Consider the following 22,282-nt stretch of genomic DNA (forward strand, 5'->3'; position numbering starts at 1 on the left):
ATTTTTTTAGCTTTGAGAGATCAGGGTTCAGGCTGTCTGGCAGAACATTCATATAATGAAGGAAGTATCAAATATTGTAGGAAATATAAAAATGAAAATTGTAGTCACTCGGTTTCTTATCATCTCTGGTCACACTCTCCTTTTGATCAGACGCCTGGCCCATCTCGTGATTAGGGATGTGGAGGTTTCTCTCCTGCAGCATATCAAACAAATGTTAATCACATAGTCACTTCTTCACCTTTTTATAAACCTCACCCATTTCTTAGCAAAGGGATGGGCTGCTAGAAAGATAACCTCTTAATTTTTCTTTCCAGAAATTTACCACCTCACTGCCAGAATGCTTCATTTCTTAAATGTAATAAATAGATGGCTAACCACAGAACCCCATTCCTTCCACTATTCCTCTCCTTATTCAAAGCTTTGCCAGACAGAAGCACTATCTGTACAACTTCCCCAGTGCCTATACATGAACTTCTCCTGAAAACTCTTTTCTCTCTGGCTACGACCACCTGGGTAAGCCTATAGTGTGTATATGTGTGTGCATGTGCGCACATATTCACACAGAGTTTGACTGTATTTAACATAAAGGTCTACACTTTTCTTATTTTGTTCTCTTCTTCAAATATGTCTGAATGTAATCCTCGGTATAACTCTGCTGTACCAGCTTCAGGAATTCCAGTGAGTGAAGAATTAGACCAAAATAGTCCAGATGTCAGGAACTGCTAATACTTTGGAATGAGGTACAAAATACTGGCTGTCCTTGGGCATAGCCTGTTCACCAAGCCAGAGTTTCATCCTGGGACAAGTCAGACAGTGGAAATGTAAGCAAAAATGACTAAAGTTAAACCAAGTTTGGTAAGCAACTCAAGTAAAATATGTAATACAGGAATTATCTGGCAACAGGATTTGCTGATAATGTACTTTTTTCTTCATGGTCACTTGGAGCTCAGGAAAGCTTAGACATGATACATGTCCAACTCAGGTGATCTGGATGAAGGTCTTCAAGAGCTGGTACATGTAAACACTAACACCTTCTTAATCTGCTAAATGTTAGTCTTCATTTTGTGCATAGCTGCTTACTGTTACACACAAGACTACCCAGATGTTAAAATAGATACACTCTTTTGAGGTTATGTTTTGGAAAATTGAAATAGTAATTGACATTGTTTCTGAGAAATTTTAGTTACTTATCATAGAATTATAAAACTGTTAATTGGAAGGGACATCTGGAGGCCATTTAGTCCAGCCTCCTGCTCAAAGCAGGACTGTCACCAACACTAGAACAGGTCAGCCATGGCTTTGTCTAGCTGAATTTTGAAAACCTTCAAGGATAGACATTATACAGCCTCTTATGCAAAATACTGATCAAACGTGTAAACGCAAGTTTCTGCATTTCTGAGGGAGGTGCCCAAGTTTGTCAGTCAAGCATCCTCTTCAGCTGAAGCCCTCAAGTTGGCTGGTCAGTTATTACTGTTCTTGTCACTGTTGCCACTTGCTGTTGTGCACCATGTGGTGCACATTTATGGACTGCAATATTTATTTTCCCTTATAACATGCTTTTGGATTGCTACCAGCTTTGGCATGCTTTACATCCAACATGGTTCAGGATTTGTCTGTGGATTTCTTTCTGTTTAGACCAACTGCTGCATCACCCTTTGTTGATCCTTGTTATCCAAATTATCTCATCTTACATAGGATTGCAAATAGCAATATTCTTCTTATGTGGGAGTAGGTGTAAGCACCAGCTGGTGCTTTGTGCATTCATTTATTCTAATTTTCTTTGTAAATCTTCCCATCCAAAACCAAATTATGCTATTACATTAAGACTAATTACATTAGGAGCTGCTCAACACGTAACGTAAAATTAAATGTTATCTCACAGAGCTTGATGATGCTGCACACCAGAAAAGAAGGGTGGAAAATATTAAATTATATCAAGTAATACGGGGTACAGATGAATCAGGAGAAATAATCACAGCCACTCTTCTGAATGCCCAATGCAGAGTAAGCTTTGTTCATGCAGATTGTCAGAATGTGATTCCCCTGCTGTGGCTTGTGCATCTGATGTGCAGTGGGCTTTGAGTTTGGCTGCTTTTCAATTTACGTGAATATGTCCTACACCTTTTCTGACCGAAGTGATGATACTTCTTACATATAACTTTCGTGTATCATCAAGGGAGAAGTGTGACTCAAAGCAATGTCTGCATTCTCGTGTTTTTCCCTTTCCTTTCTCACCTGCACAAACTATATTAACATTTGAATTATCTGACCTAACATCCTGCTGACATACCTGGTGCAGTGTGAATCCAAACTAGTTTTTTCAGAGAACTTTGGCTCTCTGCAGGTGCTCTCAGGATATGACCATATAAGCAAGGTGCAAAGCGTACTGATGTTTGCCTAATCTGTACACGTTTTGGATCTGAAACTAACACCTCAGTGTCTGTCTTTATACATACGCTTCCAGTGAATATCAGGGTACCTTTCCAACAGCATGTAGGTGTGTGCACTCGGAGTTTGTTCTAGCTTATCCAACAATGTGTACTCTGTGCACTGACTTTTTCTGTCAGTGACACTGACTTAGGAGTCTTTGGGATCATAATTCAAGACAATATTTTTTAAAGAAAAAAAACCAACTTTCCTTTTTTGTAAGGAAAGCCAGGGTTCTGGAGTGGTAGTGGTGTTCTTAGAGAAGTGGAATTTATTGTGCAGCTGCTTATCAGCTGCTTAAGACTTCAAGGCACACGAACTGATTTTTTATTTAAAAATTTCAATTGATAGAGACAGCTGTGGCCCACAAAGCTCTGTTGGACACTGTATCTAACAGCTGTTCTTACAAAGACCGCAAACCGACAGCAGGTCTTCAAGTCTGAGGCCTTAACAGTGGGCAGTTTCTAGGTAGGTAGTTTCTAAGCATCACAGGGCTGAAGTTTTGGACCAGCCATCCAGAAAGAGCTGTGGTAGGAGATGTCCACGTTGACATTTGGAGGCTAAGAATAGGCATGTCACCTGGATGATTATGGATAGCTTGTTTCCTCAAGTCAAAGACTTCAGTTCCCTAGAAAAATAGATGTATACAAAAGAACTTTTAGGAAGGTCAGAACTGAAGCTCATAAAAAATTATATGCTTGGTTTTACTTGGTATGAACCTCAGTGAATCCAAGCAGGTTGTGTTTTCTTACAATCAGAATGGACTTAACTCTATGAGGCAGAGTCATAGAATCATAGAATCAAAGATCATTTAGTTCCAACCCCCCTGCCAGGGGCAGGGACACCCTCCACTAGACCAGGTTACCCAAAGCCACATCCAGTCTGGCCTTGAGTCTGAAACATTTAAATATCTCCTTCTAAATGTATTATGAAATATTATAGGAAAACTAAACATTATCTCTGTTGACTTCTTCCTAACAAATATTAATTTCTTTTAAAAAGCTGCTTTTTCATTCAATCTTAATCCTAAAAAATAAAAAATACTGATTCTCCAACTGAAAAATTTCAACTAGTGTTTCCAAGAACAAAGCGAATAGCTAAATACACATCAGCCTGGCCTCAATTCAGTGGACGGGTTAATGGATCTGCTACTCTGGCTTTTTACAGGAACCTCATCCAGTAATTTCTGCATCAAAGTATAACTTCAAACTGAACTCTTGCATACCCTTTGCATGCCAGTCTGCATTAAAGGTTGCAGATAGGACACCTAGGTATGTTCTTTGACTTCATTCCGAGTATTAAAGACCTCTTTGACCTGTCGCCTGAAGTCAGATGCTGATGAATTGTTTGTAATTGTATTCTTAATCTGAACTACAGAGAAAGTAGCAGTACTCAGACCTTTCAGATGAGGTTAAGTTGATGAAATACCCCACTCGGGTGCATTTCTTTGGCTGTTCCCTTAAACTGCGCCTAGGCTCTTTGGAAACCACAGCATTTATAATGGCTATCCTGGTTGCTGTATGGAGAGGTGGGATTTGTAGCTCAGTTTGACCTTAGATACTGGTTGTTAGCCTGCAAAATTACTCTGAGCTGGGGGAAAAGAACAATTTCTGTGTCATCATTATCTATTTCTTGAACCGCAGGAGCATCACATTTTTGTCTAGACTGCAGATACATTTTCACTATAAGGACAAGGGAGGGGATGGAATTTTTTTCTTTGAAAAGAAACAGAACTCAAGGGAGGAGGGTAAGGAAAGCCCACAAGCTCTTTTTGGATTAGGCTGCTGCTCTGTAGCAAGGAACTTTGTTGTACATCTGCAGTCTATATGGGGGCGGGGGGGGGGGGGTAAAAGGTACAAAGAAGAAAAAACCTTTATTCAGAAAGTTTAATGGTGGCAATAGCTTTCAGATGTCCAAATAACATTTTGGAGACCTAACTTGTCTTTTGGGAAAAGCTACCTGATCAGAGTAAAAAAGCACATATTCTTGTTTCTTAACTTCAGATGGCCATAACTTTGGAAAAGAAGTAAGTCACAGACTTAGAAAAGATTTGCATGTTTGTGTGTGTTTGCTTGTTAGGCTATGTCTTCAATATTGTGGTGGGTTGACCCTGGCTGGAGGCCAGGTACCCACCAGAGCTGCTCTATCACTCCCCTCCTCAGCTGGGCAGGGGAGAGAAAATATAATGAAAGGCTCAGGGGTCGAGATAAGGACAGGGAGAGATCACTCACCAATTACTATCACAAGCAAAACAGGCTCAACTCTGGAAAATTAATTTAATTTATTACCTGTCAAATCAGAGTAATGAGAAATAAACCCAAATCTTAAAAACACCTTCCCCCCACCCCTCCCTTCTTCCTGGGCTCAACTTCACTCCTGATTTTCTCTACCTATTCACCAGCAGCACAGAGGGACAGGGAATGGGGGTTGTGGTCAGTTCATCACACGTTGTCTCTGCTGCTCCTTCCTCCTCAGGGGGAGGACTCCTCACACTCTGCCCCTACTCCAGCGTGGCGTCCCTCCCACAGGAGACAGTCCTCCACAGACTTCTCCAACGTGGCTCCTTCCCACAAGCTGCAGTTCTTCACCAACTGTTCCAGCATGGATCCCTTCCACGGGGTGCAGTCCTTCAGGACCAGACTGCTCCAGCGTGGGTCCCCCATGGGGTCACAAGTCCTGCCAGCAAACCTGCTCCGGCATGGGCTCCTCTCTCCATGGGGCCACAGGTCTTGCCAGGATCCTGCTCCAGTATGGGCTTCCCATGAGGTCATAGCCTCCTTCGGGTACCTACCTGCTCTGGCGTGAGGTCCTCCAGGGGCTGCAGGTGGATACCTGCTCCACCATCATCCTCCATGAGCTGCAGGGGGACAGCCTGCCTCACCATGGTCTTCTCCACAGGCTGCTGCAAGGGAATCTCTGCTCTGGTGCCTGGAGCACCTCCTCCCCCTCCTTCTTCACTGACCTTGGTGTCTGCAGAGTTGTTCCTCTCACATATTCTCACTCTTCTCTCTGACTACAATTGTTCTTGGTGGTTTTCCCCCTTCTTAACTCCGTTATCCCAGAGGCACTACCATTATTGCTGATGGGATTGGCCTTGGCCAGTGGCGGGTCCATCTTGGAGCCATCTGGCATTGGCTCTATCGGGCATGGGGCAAGCTTATAGCAACTTGTCACAGAAGCCACCTCTGTAGCCTCCCTGCTACCAAAACCTTGCCATGCAAACCCAAACAGACACACAAGAGAATGCATCTATCAAATATTTTTCTTCTTTCTTTTCTTCTTTGCTTTTCCTTCTAAAGATTTCACTACCATATTGCCACTCAAAGGGAGTTCTAGGAGGATGGGAGGATGGAGGGAGAGCTTGTTCCAGACATCAAAATAGGCACAAATAGAAGCAAAGAGGATAAAACCTGCTAAAGACAAACAGAGAAAGTGGGTTCCCCAGCAGACTTTGATGGTTTTAAAATTCTGAACTGGATCCTCCAGGGAAAGAGAAGTTATTTTATCCCTTTCAGCTTATTAGGTGCACAGTCGTTTGCTCCCACATGGCCCACTTGCCACGTTTCAACCAAATATGTAGGTCTGCCCAGAGCCAGCTTAGCAGGAGAGGAGAAAGGCGTGTCAGTCTATAGAAGCCATGGTACACAACAGGGCAGTGCAGGAAGCAGCTGTGCCGCAGCCTTGTGAATTAGTCTCCCCATTACAGCTGAGCCAGGGTGGGGTGGGAGCCCCCCCAGTCCTGCGGCACGAGCAGGTACATCATGTCCCCAAGGAAGATTCAACCTAGGTCAGTGGACGTCTGTGGTCACTTGAAATGTTCCACAGCACAGGTTTTTTGTGAGCAGTTTTGTTTTCAGTCACCGTGTTGGCTGCTGCTCTGAGAACAAAACAAATGTCTTGGGTTTGGGGGGATCTCTCTCTAGGACTCGTTTATATTTCTGCACAGGCTTGTAAAATGGGCTGAAGCTGGTTCAGTAGAGCGTGCTGGCTGCTGCTCAGGAGTGTGCTGGGGCTCTCAGCGCACGGGCAGCTTCTGATGACCTGCCACTGCATGCTGACATTCATGGTTGTTATTGTCATTCTCACCAGGAAGTGACAGATTTTTATGTAAGGTGCCAGGTCATTAAGTAACTCTGTCTTGGTTCAGTACCTTCATTTTTATGCTGTAGTGGTTGGATACTGTTACAGAAAAAAGGTATCTTATGAATTAAGGACATTGAAACAGAGCCTTATAAAGGAACTGTAATACATTGCATGTTTTTTCTCTTTTTTTTTTCCTGCGTCCTGATCTTTCAACACTTCAGGTTTTGTTCAAGCTATACTATAGCTATGTAGTTTATACATCTATGGAGTTTATATAGCTATGTAGTTTATATAGGACTATAAACTACAAATGGTTATACCTGCACATAATAACTCTATTTAAATAGCCAAAATAATGACAAGGCTTCTCTTCAAGAATCATATATTTCCATATAAGAGAATTTATTCTGGCTGTAGAATTCAAAAGGAAACAATGGAAGTTATACTGCTTTATAGTTGCTTCTTTTTCAGGAATATCAATGAGATCTTTTTTAAGAGTTTGTGTGATATTAAAAGCCTGCCATTTTTAAAACACGGATCAGGCTCTGAGTTGATCAAGCTGAGCACTTCTTGCATCTGGTTGCTGATGTGAGAGTAGCAACAGTTTTGAGCATGTTCAGACTGAGGAAGAGCATTTGGAGATGAAACAGGAGCTGTCACGGATTTTTTAAGCTGGTGTGGAAACAGCTAACCTAGCAAGGTTTTAATGAGGGCAGAAATGCAGCTCTGCAGTTGGTAGGACTAGTCTAGCATTTCATCTCGTGCTTATGGTAGACTGAATTCAGTCAACCTCTTTGGATGGAGGCATTGCCACTCCTCCTTTTCATTCAGATATAGCTTCAATTTACACCCTAGCTAACCTGCAGCCTCTTGAAATGTGCAACTCTACTCCACTCTTGTGAGACCCCACCTGGAGTACTGCGTCCAGCTCTGGGGGCCCCAGTACAGGAGAGACATGGAGCTGTTGGAGCAAGTCCAGAGGAGGGCCACAAAGCTGATCAGAGGGCTGGAGCACCTCTCCTGTGAGGACAGGCTGAGAGAGTTGGGCTTGTTCAGCCTGGAGAAAAGGCGGCTCTGGGGAGATCTAATTGCAGCTTACCAGTACCTGAAGGGGCCTACAGGAAAGATGGTGAGGGACTGTTTATGAGGGAGTGTAGTGACAGGACCAGGGGTAATGGGTTTAAGCTGAAGGAGGGTCGATTTAGATTAGATGTTAGGGGGAAATTCTTCCCTGTGAGGGTGGTGAGGCACTGGAACAGGTTGCCCAGAGAGGTTGTGGATGTCCCATCCCTGGAAGTGTTTAAGACGAGGTTGGATGGGGCTTTGGGCAACCTGGTCTAGTGGAGGGTGTCCCTGCCCGCAGCAGGGGGGTTGGAATTAGGTGATCTTTGAGGTCCCTTCCAACCCAAACCATTCTATGATTCTATGATTCTATGAACTAAATGGTGCTTGTGCCTCACCCAGAGGCCTGATAAATATCAGTCAGTGCATCCAGCCTCTAACAAAAATGATGGCAAGATTTTATAATAAGGGAAAGAAGTTTTGCTCTTAAAAATTGTATTGCTTTTGCAAAAGAAGTGAGTGGGATACTTTACTGGCGTGATACAAAATACAAGTTTATCTGAGCAGTTATAATCACCGTAATAGGAGTAGGTGTTTCTAGTGTTACTGTATCTTGGCTTTTTTTTATTATTATTCACTTCAAAATTTGCAGCATTCAAAGGAAGATAATACCATTTTCATCTATTTGTTGGATTAGAGAGTAGGTCCTGTTGGTTCTCAAACACTTTTATTCACAGTGAAGTGAAATTTTTCATGTGAAACTTTTTTCAGGATTAATTCAGACTTAGAACTTCAAAATGTTTCATATATACAAATCAGTTTCATAACTTGCTTTGAAATCATTCTTTAGTTACAAAATTGCACAATATCTTTTCAAACAAAAATTTGATTTTGGCAACTGAAATAACTGATTTGAAAGTCCAACCTCCTTCCCTTTTATTTAAATTGCAAACCATGAAAATCAAAAGGAGATATATAGGCTTTGTAAAATGAGACTTTTTAAAGGAACTGAAATTATAATTTCAAAATTTCCTTTGTGTGAAAATATCTGATTTACTTTCATTACAGTTTATAATGTTGTCTTGAGAAATTTGAAGTACCTGTGAACTGGAAATAGATTTGTTACCATCTCCACACTCTGCTGTTTCCTGAGCCTCTTGATAGTATTAGTGCATCGCTTGTTATTGTTTTGAGGAAACATTTTTCAACTCACATATAGTTTATACCACTATTTTTGTTTCTGCTTCCACTGGGTTGATGAGAAGGTTTAAAACTTGTAAGTGCCCTCTTATAAAGGTATTTGAGAATTGTGAGGACTACTCATTCAGAGCAAGAATTTCAGCTAATGTATTTGAGAAGACTTGAGCTGAAAATAATGGCATTGCACACATTCACAGCCCTTGAGGATTTGACCATCAGATCCAGTTGTTAAATGGGTCTTAACATATTTATCCTGCTTATGTCAGAATTTGAATTGAAAATCACTTTGGGTAAATTGAGCTAGTAGGTTTTTTTCAGTTGTCCAAAGCTACCTTTGGTTGAGCAAAAGTTATCTAAGAAAAGAATAGCTAGAGCAGTCATCCAACTCTGAAGCCTGACTTGATCAAAATTACATTGAAGGCTTCCATCATGATGTTGATTCACAGACTTCCAGATCAGACATACTGACTTCAAGATTAAAACAAGATGGTATGGGCTTTTTTCTTCTCTTATTCTCCCATTATTTGCCAGCCTAACAAACTCAGCAAAAGGTCTGAAAATCTGGCTGGATTGTTCTGCATTAATCTCATTGTGAATCTGCGATATAAATGACTGACCCTGAAACTGGGATTTGGGAAGGGCCAAGATATGAATCTTGCTGCTATCTGTACTGACATTGTGAAATTAATGGGATCAAAGAGCAGGAAAAAAAATCAACAAAAGTTGTTCCATAAGAAGTGGAACTAGTAGAGTCAGGTTTATGATTTATGTATGTCATTTGCACTCTTTTACTTCCCATTGCACCAGCTTATGCTCTGTGACCTCCCCAAAGACTAAAAAACACATTGAAAACCTGAAGATATAATCTGAAGGCTGTGCCATCCTGGTAGGTTCTGTTGTAGTTGGACAGCAGGTTCTGAAGTTAACAGAGTTAATGAAGCTTAAAGCCCACAGGGGCATCAGAGGGAATCGCAATTGTGAGGATTAAATATGCTTATCTTATTATAGCTTTAGAAGGCTAATATGATGCAAGTAGGCTTAAAAAAATCAACCTAAAATTATAATATTAGTGACAATATTGTGCCACTTCTGCCAGTTGTGGAATGTACCTCAGTGCATGAGCAGTCCTACCAGCAATCAGTAGGGCTGCTTAAGTATTAACTCAGTATCTGACTGAATACCATTTCACAAATTATTAATCAAGACTTTCAAATTACTCTTTTAATGTTTGGCATATTTATTATGTTTATAGCATTTGTAATACACATATGGTGCATTTAATCATAATGTGTTGCTTCAGATAAAAGTAGTATTTAGGATGATTCATGTGTCTTCATGCTACTCAAGCTCACAGTTGAAATGGTTTCCTCCCAAGGTCATGAAGATCTTGGGAGTTTAGTATTTATGTTATCTGTATTCAAGCCTTAGTTAAATCTACTGATAAATGGTTAAGGAGAAGATCCTTTTGTGTGGGTCTCCTCATTCCCATTTCTATCCTTTGCTGGAGCTCTGCAGATGTATTTCACATTCGTAAGCATCTGAAACATGTCTGATTTTTGCTTTTTTTCTAGCAAGTATCCTTTTCTTGGATCAAATCCATTGGTTCATTTCCCTTGAGCTGCTCTTTCAAATGCAGAGGGATAATGTTTAATTTCAGGTAAAAACTATTTTAAGCAGAACAGGTTTCACAATTCATAAAATAGTTTTTGTTAAAGGTGTTTTTTGTAAAAATGTTTCTGACACAATTGGTGGACTGTTATTAAAATGTTGTATTTTGGAAACAGTGACATTTCCACATGATCTCTTACATAGGCTCTGGATTTGTAATCAGTTGCTGCTTTTATAAATGGTATGCAATGCACAGGAGGGTGAGTTCACACATCCTTTTCTGTTCATGCACACTGGCCTGTGAACTATAAATGGAACAAAAGGATGAACTTCAATGGACACCTGCCACTTTGCAAGATAAATATGTGTTGATGAGTTAGAACTTTGTTGATATGCCTGAAGTAGTTTAAATAAAGACTGCGCCACATATATTTTTCTTGTTATTTATAGAAGTCCAGCTCCAGTGCGACCTGAAACTACGCCATCAACTGGCCCTACAGAAAAGCAGGAGATCAAAGTTTCTCGTGTGAGGAAGTTAACGAGGCAGTACAGTTTGTGAGTAACTAGCACTATCTTTATGTTTTTGCCTACTACAGCTGAAAATGAAGGGGGATGCTAATTATTGCTCTAGCTGTGCCTTCTGAAAGGCATTAGTGCAATTACATGATAATGATCTTATACTGATACCGTTCCTTTCATCACTGAGAATCTCCAAGCTTTTAATACGAAATGAATTTGCTGTCCTTATGCAGTTGCTAACCCTCAGAATTGCAGACCCTCTGCCTTTTTCTGAGCTTATTGGTTAGGAATTAAAAACCTCTTTTCCACATGAAATGTCAAAGACCTAGTGTGAGCTGGAGCAAGCTGCTCTGTCTGCTTCATTACAACCCCATTTGCAAAATGAGGAAAACAGTCCTTAGTTGTTGGGTGGTCAAGCTGTGCTGTCAGCCATTCCCTCTCAGGAACTGCACCCTCTGTCTTTCCCTCTCTCTGATTTTGTCACATGCAGAAATTGCTGAGCCCACTACAGCCAGCAAAGTTAAGTCTCTTAGTCGTGGCAACAGTAATCTGTGCCTATAAGGGCTTCGGCATCCCATTTACACATAATTCATCTGATTTGAGAGTCTCTAGAGAGGTACTGAAGAGATGTGGAAATCAGTTTGTTGATTTGTCCTTCATATGAAAGGACAGACAAGGCCACCAGAAACTAGGGAAGAAAAGGGATGTCAGCATATAAAGTTAGTACAAGAATACCAATGCCATAATAAAGAATAATATATGTATGCTTTCTACGTGGAATGGCAACTGTTAGTGCCTACAGCAATTTAACATTCCAGTGTTACTAAACACTAGCAACATTAGCAAAAGATTTCCTTCTCTCCAAAAGGATTCTAATAAATATCAATATGTAGTTCTTTTCTGTCTCACTATTAAGAACACTGGCTTTTGTTATGAAAAAAAAAAGTAACAATCTACATCACCAAAACTGAAAAATTATTTAGGACAAGAAACAGAAGAATGAATCAAATTGAAACTAGGAGGAAAAAGAGCAATTAGCCAAATTGGTATTTGTCCAAAAGACCAAGGCTGACATATGGGAACACACAGCCACAGCTTGGTCAGCAGGCCATATAACATGCTCTTTTTTACTATGATACATCAACCAGTATGGTTTGAAAATGAGATAGGAGATGGGAACTGGCAACTCAAGCTGGGAAGAGAACCCAGCTTCCCTTACTGCTTGCTAATCCCAAAGGTACTGTGTGACAGGGAACTTGGCAGAGTTTGGTAGGAGCGGTTTCCCAAGACCTGAATGAAGCCTGCTCAGTCACTCTGCCCAGCACAGCTCAGGCAGCAGTGTGCTTTTCTTCAACGAGACACCACTTCTACTACCTCTTTTTCTACAAGCCAGGGGAGGGAAATCTCCTACATATTTCAAGATACATCTGTTTTTTCAGATTTTTATATAATGCAGGGACTGGTAGATAGCAGTCAGCAAAGGAAAAGGCTGTGACACTGAGAGGACAAATTATTTGATGCTCTTCATATGGCAGGTAATGAACAGGATGCGGTGGCTGATCCTATTCTTTGAGCGTATGTATAAGGACAGGCAAGAAATTCATGTTCTATTGCAGGTATAGTCACAGGTTTTGTACACACACTTGGAAGTTTTTGATTTAAGTTTTAACCTAAGCAGGGTGTTAAACTTGGTCCTCAAATACTGCTACACTGCGAAGAGAACAGGTTTATGCTGTGTAGACAGTTTTGATGTAAAGGATCCCTTGGTGATGTTATGTATGCAGAAGCAGAAAATTTCTCATGGGACCATCAAAGTAAGGTAGTAGAACAAATTGGTCTTGAAGGTAGCAAGGATAGTGAGAAAACAGTTTTTAAGAATCTGGGTGAAAAAAATTGCTCCGAGTAGGTTAGAGCTGGAGAGGATGTGTTTACCAAACACCTTTGGTAACAACCAAGGAGAGGTATAGGTAATAGGACATAGAATAATGAAAATAGGTACCTCAAGGGGTCATCCCTGAAGCAGAATCAGCTGATACTGGATCTCGTCTGAGAAAGTGTTTTAGCCAACCTGTTCTTAACAGGCAAAGAGAAAAACTTTGGGCCAGAGACCAAGCAGTTGCCTTTTCTGTATGTGAACAGTCAGCTGGTCCCCCAGAGCTGCTGAGCGCCTGCAGAATGCGTGGCTTCAGACCTGAGAATGGCACTGAGTAAATGAAAATGAGCAAGAGGTTGTCCTAGAGAGAAGGGAAAGGATGCCAGGGGGCATTGGGAGTAACCGTACTGCGGAGAATTCAGTAGTGTCTGGGAAGAACTTGGGAAGGCAAGAGCTGAAGTGACAACTGGTGCGGTGGAAGGCAAGTGGAATGGAAAGGAGACCAGAGGCAGGATCATGCAGTGGAAAAGGCAATAGTGTTATTACACACATAGAGATAAGCAACATTTAAACAGTATATTTTTCTAAAAAAAAAAATTTATGTATTCAGGAGTGAATTCTCAGTTTTTGATTGGTGAGTTTTTGAGGAACCAGTTTTGAGCATGTCTTGCCCCCATGTGGATTTTCAGTTGTCCAGTGTTAGGCATGAGGTACAGCACATAAACACATCTCACCACAGGTGTCACCTATGCTACGGCTGTGTGTAGGGCCGAAGAGTCCCTAGTAAAAAATACAGGCTCTGATTTTTATTTATTTATTTATTTATTGTAGAGCCAAATTCTATTCAATTTAAATTATCTTGTGTCTGGAATGCAAATATGGGAAATGCAAAGAAATAGTGAAAGAGCATTGTGAAAGGAATACAGTGAAGAAGACCAATTCTCAGTCTTATAGCTAGCATGCTAATAGCTTGATGACTGATATGAGTGGACCCGAACCCTTAGCTTTGGTTCGCAGACACTAAGAAGCCTTTCTGAACTGTCAAGTTCTCAACAATTTTCCAATTCCTTGTATGCAACAGAGCAGCTCTACCCAGCAAGGATGGGGAGGGTGCCAGTGTATTCCTGCTGAGAGTGGGGAGCAAGGACTGAGAAAATGTCAGCTACATATTTCTGAAAGAGAGATTAACTAGGTCAACAACCAAACTTTGGCTTGTTGCATTAATAAAACATCTATTGAACAGGTCCAAAAGATTTTGCATTTTCTTTCTAGCATAAAAAAGTGTATTGTACATGCTCTGGTACTGAATTCTATCCTTACCCAGATGAAATAAAAAATGAAGCATGGAAAAGATAACATTAATCACCATAGCTTTATATCATAATAAAAGAAAACATTGCTATCACCCAAACAACCCACCATAAGGCCATGTACCCTGTATGTCATGTTTTGAAATACCATGTTGCCCAGGCATGCTGCCTTCAAGTACCACTAAACCAAGTACAGTTCTGTTCTGGAAATGTCAAACTGGCATGCTAAGCTTCTGTGCACTGTGACTACCTAATTGGTAGTTAAAATTGGTGCCATTTTATGAGCAGAAGTAATATATCTCATCATTTTTCCCCATGCTTTAAACTGTCAAGCTGTAGTCTTTCCTTTTCACACATCATTCCCAGTAATAAAGGTTCTGTAGGCCAAATTGTGACTATTTACCTCCATGAAATTGCAATCAGCAATTGGAAACATCCTGACTCAAGGCTGACTGATCCCAATGATTTGTGGTCAATGAGGCTCTATAAAAGTAAACAAAGGTATAATATTCTCTACTGGCTTTCATTTAGTGGTGACAGTAGGTGAGATGAAAGGAGCTCAGCATGATGGCTTAGAGCCCAAAGGAAGCATGCAACTTGGTTTTAAATAAAATGTTTTCTCTGTAAATGGAATAAAGGGGACAGGAAAAAGATACTCTCACAAGAATGTTTATAAAGAGCTCCTTTTTGGAGTCAAAGTCCTTTTAAAACAGTTTGAAAACAATAGCTAACTGCATAATGGGTGTCAAATTTCCTGTTGGTCTAAAGCCAATGAAGCAGTCAGTCCCATGGATGGATATAAACAGACCTGTTCTTATCAATACTGCCAGCCTCTGTAGAAAAGAATAAACATTAGAGTAATATCAAATAAGTTCATTTATTCATATATACATACTCCATAGAACATTACTTGCACATCATACCAGTAAGATCTCCATTTGCAGGTGAGTGTTACCTAGCCAATCCACTTTTCAGGAATCTTTAAGCTTAAAAAATCTAATTTACTTGGAAAGTTAGCTGCATTACAGATGGAAGAGTAAACAGAACTTCACTCCAAAGCACTAAAGCTGACATACAGGTTACCAGTGTCTCCCCCAGCACAAGCAGGGTCAAAGTCTGGTGATATTTTGTAATGAGAAGATTCGTCTGCTTTTACCAACTGCAGTGATGAAGATGACCTTCCTCCAGCACTGGCAGCAGCAGCGGCGGCATCAACACCTGTGTCTTCAGCATCTCCTGGGTCACAGAAAACGTGTACACCACAGACATCAGAAGGACAAACACAGGTTTCGCCTGGTGGCAAGGTAATATGCAAAGAGATGAGGTTATGTTAGTTGGAGAGTATTCAGGAAGGGTGGGAGGGAGTTGCACATAACATGTTTTCCTTGGATGGAGTAATTCTACATTTAGGAGTAGGTTTTAATGCAGATTTGTAGTAATGTGTTTAACCTGTTGTGTAAGGAAATATTTAGAGCCTGGTCCAAGACCCAACTAAAATCAATAATAGTTTTTCATCAACATTAGGGGAGGGAAGTGGATCAGGATTAAATTAATAATTACCTTGATTTCAAAGGTGCATAATTTTGTTGTCTGTCTTTCCTGACTAGCCATACTTAAAAAAACGTGGTGTGAAATTTGAAATCCATTTGGCAATCTATGCTTTAAGGAACTGAAAAAAACCCCAACCAAAAACACCCGATAGAAATACAGAAATGAAATGTTTTTTTCAATGCTGGTTTTCTTCTTTGCCTTTAGAGTTCTACAGATGCTGGAAGTACATTTGCTTTGGAGCCAGGTGACCTCCTGATGGATTTCACAGAGGCTACACCTATGGTAAATAGTTTCAGTTTGCAACCAGGAAAATGTAAAAGTTATTAATAATTTGTCTGCAGCTAAAATGAATGGGATACTATGCAGTGTGTTGGATAGTACACAGGAATAAAGTAAGTTTCCTTGATATTCAGTGATCCTGAGCATCCATCAAACTCAGCTCAGCATCTCTGAAAATCAGTCCACATCAACAAATATTATGGCTGATCTTCTGAATGTGATTTTTTATTGTTGGATGACTTCTTGTTTCTCTCTCCTACCTGGGTATCTTTATACCTTACTGCACTGGTTTCATGAGTTTCTTTGTCCCTTTAACGTAGATTCCTAATGTAATCATAGATTTCCTTTGGGGAGTTGTCTGAAAAGTCCCTTCTCCCCGCAAGTTTTGTTCAGACCTTAGCCAATAGCCAATCCAAAGATGTGTACCTGCACTTTCATGTTTCATTAGCAAAGTGCTTTGCCTCGCCTTAAGGCAGTTATAGTCTATAACATTTTGATTATTAACTTCTTTTTTTTAGAGGTATGTGATTTGTATTTTTGCTTAAAAACTGAGGAGAGATGCTGGTCCCACTGAAGTCAAAATGCCTCTTGACTTCAGTGATCTGAGGCTTTCGTCTCAGATTCCCAGCAGATTACTTGAAGGATCACAGTATGATCCTTAACTTTCTCCAATCATCCTGCATTGCAAATAATTCTAATGCCAGATAGCTCCTCTGCTGTCCAAAGCCATTTTTGCTGTGTTCTAGAAACCATGTTTAAAGCATGTAAAAAGCACAACAGGGACAGCACTACTTTTTTGGCATAAACATTTTTGTATTAAGGTACTTCTGTCCTGGGCATTGCTTTCTCTACATGGTTAGGTCCTAGTTTACAGTATTGGAAAGGCGCTGTGGAAATGTGCATTTTGCTTCAGAGACAGTACAGTACCTGTCTGTACATAACTGCTTGTGTCCTGTTACCACTGAATGAGAGATGTGGCTTCACCTCTAAGTCTGATAAGTGAAGGCTTATCCCTCCTAGGCTTTTCCCTGCTTGCAAAAGGGATGTGAATATTCAGCCATGGCTTTTTGGCTTCAGAGGCACGTTGAGGTGGGCACGGGGAGCACTATGCCTAGAGACTTGCTGCTGTGGATGGGAAGACAGATTTGATGCAGGGGACTGGGCAAGAACTAGGAAGCAGCTGAGACTGTTGCTGGTATGCTGCAGCAGAGAATGGACGCCAGCCCTAGAAAGATAAGAGATCTGCAAAGCTCTTCTCTCTTATGCAGTCTTGAGCCTGTAGAATTATTTCTTCACATAGACCTTGATGTCACTTGGTGGTTGCTCTATAACTTCAGGGGTTCAATAAGCACATTCTTCACCTTCCATCAAAGTGCTATTGGCACCCACCCTGTCCCTGCTGACCTCATTCTTATCTTTGCCCTTCAGCCTGGTCAGCTGAGCAGTCTTTGTGCCCCAAGACTTTTATAGTGCAGATGTTGAATCTCTGAACTGCAGCAAATTTAAATTTAAGTGGCCCTCTAGCTCCTTAAGCCCCTGGGTCTCCCTGGTGGGAGGACTGTTCCAGCACTGGCAGCTGCAATGAGAACACAGTGCTTACTGCTCTTACATCCACCGTATAGGAGGGACCTGCTTTTTGCACCTGAAAATGCCATTGCAGACTGAGGAGCATCTATGGAAATGAGGTTTACCTGGAGCTTCCTTGAAGTGCTCGATGATGAAACTATCACATTCCAGAAAGTGACAGGAAGAGATGTATTTAAGTTGAACAACCTCCCTCTCTGTACATTTCTGGGGGAGGGGAAAATTAAAAGGGAGAAAAGTAAAGAGAGAAAGAGGTACAGCATTCTGCAGCCTGCATCTGTAGTTTGGGTTGAAAAGACACAAACAGAGTAAAACTAAAACTACCTGAAAGGAGGTTTTAGTGAGGTAGATATTGGTCTCTTCCCAAGTAATAAGTGATAGGATGAGAGGAAACGGCCTCAAGTTGCACCAGGGGAGGTTTAGATTGGATATTAGGAAAAATTTCTTCACCGAAAGAGTTGTCGGGCATTGGAACAGGCTGCCGGGGGAAGTGGTTGAGTCACCATCCCTGGAGGTGTTGAAAACACACATAGATGTGGTGCTTAGGGACATGGTTCAGTGGTGGACTTGGCAATGTTAAGTTAACGATTGGACTCAATGATTTTAAGAGTCTTTTCCAACCTAAATTATTCTATGATTCTATATAGGTTAGATTGTCCTTCTCTATTAATAACATGTTTGTGGCTAAACTGTAAGTAATTATCCTTTGGAGTTTACTAATAGATTTCTTACTGTAAAAAACATTATACCATATCGTACTGTATTAATCAGAATTTTTAAAAATGAGTCATGGAGACTTTAACAACTGACCTGCTCTAGATTACATGGGTTTGGGTTTTGTTTCCATTTAATAGAAGTCAGCATTACACGATTCCTTTTCCAGCTGAGAATACAGGCTTTTTTCCCTAAATATTTTACCCAATCATGCTTTCTCCTTTCCTATCCCACCATCCACTGACATAATTTATCACACTGTATGTTCATAAACTAATCTTCAAGGACTTTCTTGGTTTTAATATTTCAGAGAGCATGTACTGCACAGCATCAATCAACCCTTTTTGTTTTGTTTAACGTCTATAAAGGTCAGCTTGTTCTCTACAGAGCAGTTATTGTTTACAGACCTTTCTCTGCAACTTCACTGGCTACAGACTGTGCTCAATTGAAGTTTGAATGGAAAGTTTACTCTTCAGGGGGAGAGCCTCCAAACAAAAGCAAGCCAAGGGAAAACGCATAACTTTGAGTCTGATTATTTAATAATTCTGTTGTGATAACATGTGCTGTCATTTGAGGGTCAAGATCATGTACAGCTTAGCTTCCTGTTACTATCAAGTCAGCGGTAGTGTGCTGGTTTTGCGCGCTATGACCTGGCCCTTGGGAAATTGCTTGTTAATTGCATCCATTTGTTTCACATTCAGTGACAGGTACAATATCTAAAGGGGTAATTCATACTGCTTAATTTGGGGTATTTGCCTGAGGTGATAGGGGTGGAAGTTCAGGTTCCTACATAGTCAGGGAGTTTCCTGCAGAGGGGTATTCAAACACCTGTCTTTGTCGTCTGGACTAGGGAGACTAAGGCACCTAAATTGGACACCTAAAATCAACTTTTTTTATTCTGGTCATGATATATGCTGCCAAACTTCCCCAGTTCACTGGAGAGCTGTTAATTTGAAACAGTTTCAGACATCCTCCCTTCTCTTCTGTAACATTACTGGCAGAGAGTGATTAATAGTCATTGACTCAGCTGCATGATCTTCATTGTTCAGTGTCTAATCATTGATGCTTCTTGATGGCCTTGGATTTTATCCATGTTTTGCTGCTGTCGCCCATACAGTGGAAGCTTTAGTACATGCTGAGAGTTACAGTTAGAAGTGGATCTCACAAAACCAAATTAACTTATAAAAATGGGAGGATTAGTGAATGGATTGGATTAATAGAATTCATTCAGGCTGCCATGCAGGGATCAGAGCAGTCAAATTTGTCTACTCGGTTAGCCTGGAGGAGCTACTGTGATATATACAAGAACCAGCTGAGCTCTAATGCTCACTTAGTCATCAATACGTAGACTGCCAGTAACAGGAGGGCAACTGCGAGGCAGACTGATTTCAGGAAGTCATTTTGCAGGAGAAAAAATACACATTTACTAATGCAGATTGCCTAGAAGGAAAGGTATCCTTTTGTGCTCTGCACCCTTCAAACCATGTGATTTATGAACGCTTCTATTCATTTGTCAAGTAAATCCTACAATTAATTGACTACAACACATTACATGCTGTCCATAAAATCATTATATCATGTGCAGAGAAAAATCCCTATCTTTTTATACCACTTCATTGTGTCTTTAAGCACTGTACCTGGCTTGTATGTAAACAGCGTTCAATTCTTCCTGCTTCTATGTTTCAGAGAAGAGATGGATTTTTTAAAAAAATACAGCATTATATATGAAGAATTATAGTATCACAGTATGAACATCCTTACTGTGGTTTTTTAAAATTAGTTTTATCACAGTAGCAGGCTCTTTTTGCCAATAGGCTCTCTCTCTCTTTCTCGTTTCTAGCTTTTATGGAACTGGAAATCAAAACTTGAGCTTCAAGCTATTCTGTCCCAGCTTACAATCAATACGATTTCTGACATGGCTATGAATGCAGAGCTTTCTTGTTTCAGTACAGAGAGCTCAGTGCTAAGACCCTGAATGAATGTAACAGCTGCTATGCCATGTTGACAAATACCATCCCAACCAATAGAGAAAGGCAATGGGCACAAATTTCAGTTTGGCCTAATGGAGTAGGACAAAATAAATAAGAATTAACAGTCTTACACACAAAATGTAGCTATTCCTAAACTTGGACAAATGTTTATAATGCAAGGTGGATGGGCTGGAACTAATTCATGATCACATCTGAAGAGATACCAGAGAGCACTGATTTACAGCTGGCAAGTACAAACTATATGCTCTTATTTCCTGCTGTAATGAGTGAATAAATTTCTAGGGCTTCACCTGCCATCTATTGGTGGAAAACAGTAAATAGAAAACTATTTTCCTTTTCAAAACTTGATATACATTTAAAAGGTATAAACTATCAGTATGATAGTTTAAAAATGAAAAATAAATGGCCTTCAGTGTAAAACTAGGTATTTTTATTTAGGATGAGTTGGAAACAAATATTTTTATTTCAGTTATAGCATTACTGGTGTAAGCAATCCTATTCATTTAAAGTGATCTCACTGAGTCTCCCTGAGGGGTAGTGAATAGAGGAGAATGAGTAAAGAATCTTCTCATTCCGTTCCCGTTTAATATTTGTTATATTGATAAAGAAGAGTTGATTGGTTTTTTAGTTGCTAAATTTTTATGACAATTTTGCAAGTTTGCAATAAGCCAGATAACAGAGTAGGAAATGAGTTCAGTATTTCTTGCCTTCATTTTGAAGATCTTTTCACGTACTGTGCAGAGTAATTTTTCAGTGGAAAACAGGCAAACATATCAAACTCTAATAGCTCCATAGTGAGTCCGTTTGGCATTGAATTCTAAACAAAAGCAGCTATAATGTAATTCAATACTCATGTTTGGTAAGAGCATTAGATAGCGTGTATCTACCATCTAACCTGCTGAAAGTATAGATCAAGTATCTCTGCATGACCTGAAGGTCTTTAAAACATCTCAGTCAGAGACAAATTTATAAATGCTTTATTTACAGTGAACTACATACTGAAGATAAAAATAGGTCCTCTGAAAAAACTTAGGAAGGCTGTGTGATATATTTCAGAATTAAAAGCTTTCTACTTTTACATCTTCATACCAAAATAAAAAGTATTCTTAGTACAAGAAGAATTGGAAGCAATAAATATGACCTGGATTCAAAGGACAATGTTCAAAAATTCTGTTTTCTAAGACGGTCTCTCAATTAAGAGTATTTGCATATTGAAGCTTACATGCAATGGGCAATTATGAGCAAAAGAATTTGCATAAAGCAGTTTGTCTGTTATATAGAATCATAGAATTGTTTTGGTTGGAAAAGACCTTTAAGATCATCAGGTCCAACTGTTAACCTAGCACTGCCAAATCCAACCGCTAAACCTAATCCTGATATGTACAGTTATACGTACAGATAAGAACTCAAAGCAGTAAACAACATGTTAAATGTACATTTATTCCCAGTTTCAAGTTCATGCCCTTTAACTCCATATTAAACTAAGAAAAAGCAAAGAGCAGCAATTGCTAAAGCAAACAACTTCAATACAAAAAAACTTGTAACAACAGGCAATAAATCTAGTTCCATAGGAACTCAAGGAGTACTTTAAATTTACTGATATTGCAAAGTACCTTTTTTCTGCTGCAGGAAAAGGGCATCAACTAGATAAGAACACAAGTCGAAGGGGTGCACTGTAATTAATGCCCAGCCAAATGGAGTATGAGACATTTGACTGGCGGGTTGCAAAAAGTGCTCAGTGCTGCATGCAGTGCAAGGCTGCTGGGAGCACACAGGCAAGCAAATCAAGAAAATGCAAATTACCTGAGCATCATGTAAGTTATATAAAGCATGCTAATTACTGGACAGGGGACTTAGCACATTTTAAAAAATAATCATGCCACTTGGGTGGCCAGAATAATGGGTAAATACATTTTGGAATGGACTTTCATACTCCCTAATAGCTGATTCTTACAGTTTGCACGCATAAAGCATTATAAATAGGACTTGCAACTAATATGTAGCTCTGCATGTTCAAGCATGGGGCTTTACTGGTGGATGCCAGACTCATAAGCAGTCTATTGAATTACTAACATGCAAGA

General features: G+C 40.1%; 1 protein-coding gene across 5 annotated transcripts in view; it reads left to right on the top strand.

The window, feature by feature from the left end:
* EPB41L4B (erythrocyte membrane protein band 4.1 like 4B) overlaps positions 1-22,282 on the top strand; it is a 185,526-nt gene that overhangs the window by 137,586 nt on the left and 25,658 nt on the right. For all 5 annotated transcript variants that reach the window (XM_054816258.1, XM_054816260.1, XM_054816259.1 and 2 more), the window contains exons 20-22: positions 10,831-10,935; positions 15,248-15,386; positions 15,838-15,915. In XM_054816258.1, coding sequence (XP_054672233.1) covers positions 10,831-10,935; positions 15,248-15,386; positions 15,838-15,915 — 322 coding nt within the window. The remainder of the gene's footprint in view (positions 1-10,830; positions 10,936-15,247; positions 15,387-15,837; positions 15,916-22,282) is intronic.

Source organism: Grus americana, chromosome 2 (genome assembly GCF_028858705.1).
Source record: "Grus americana isolate bGruAme1 chromosome 2, bGruAme1.mat, whole genome shotgun sequence".
Classification (NCBI taxonomy): Eukaryota; Metazoa; Chordata; class Aves; order Gruiformes; family Gruidae; genus Grus; species Grus americana.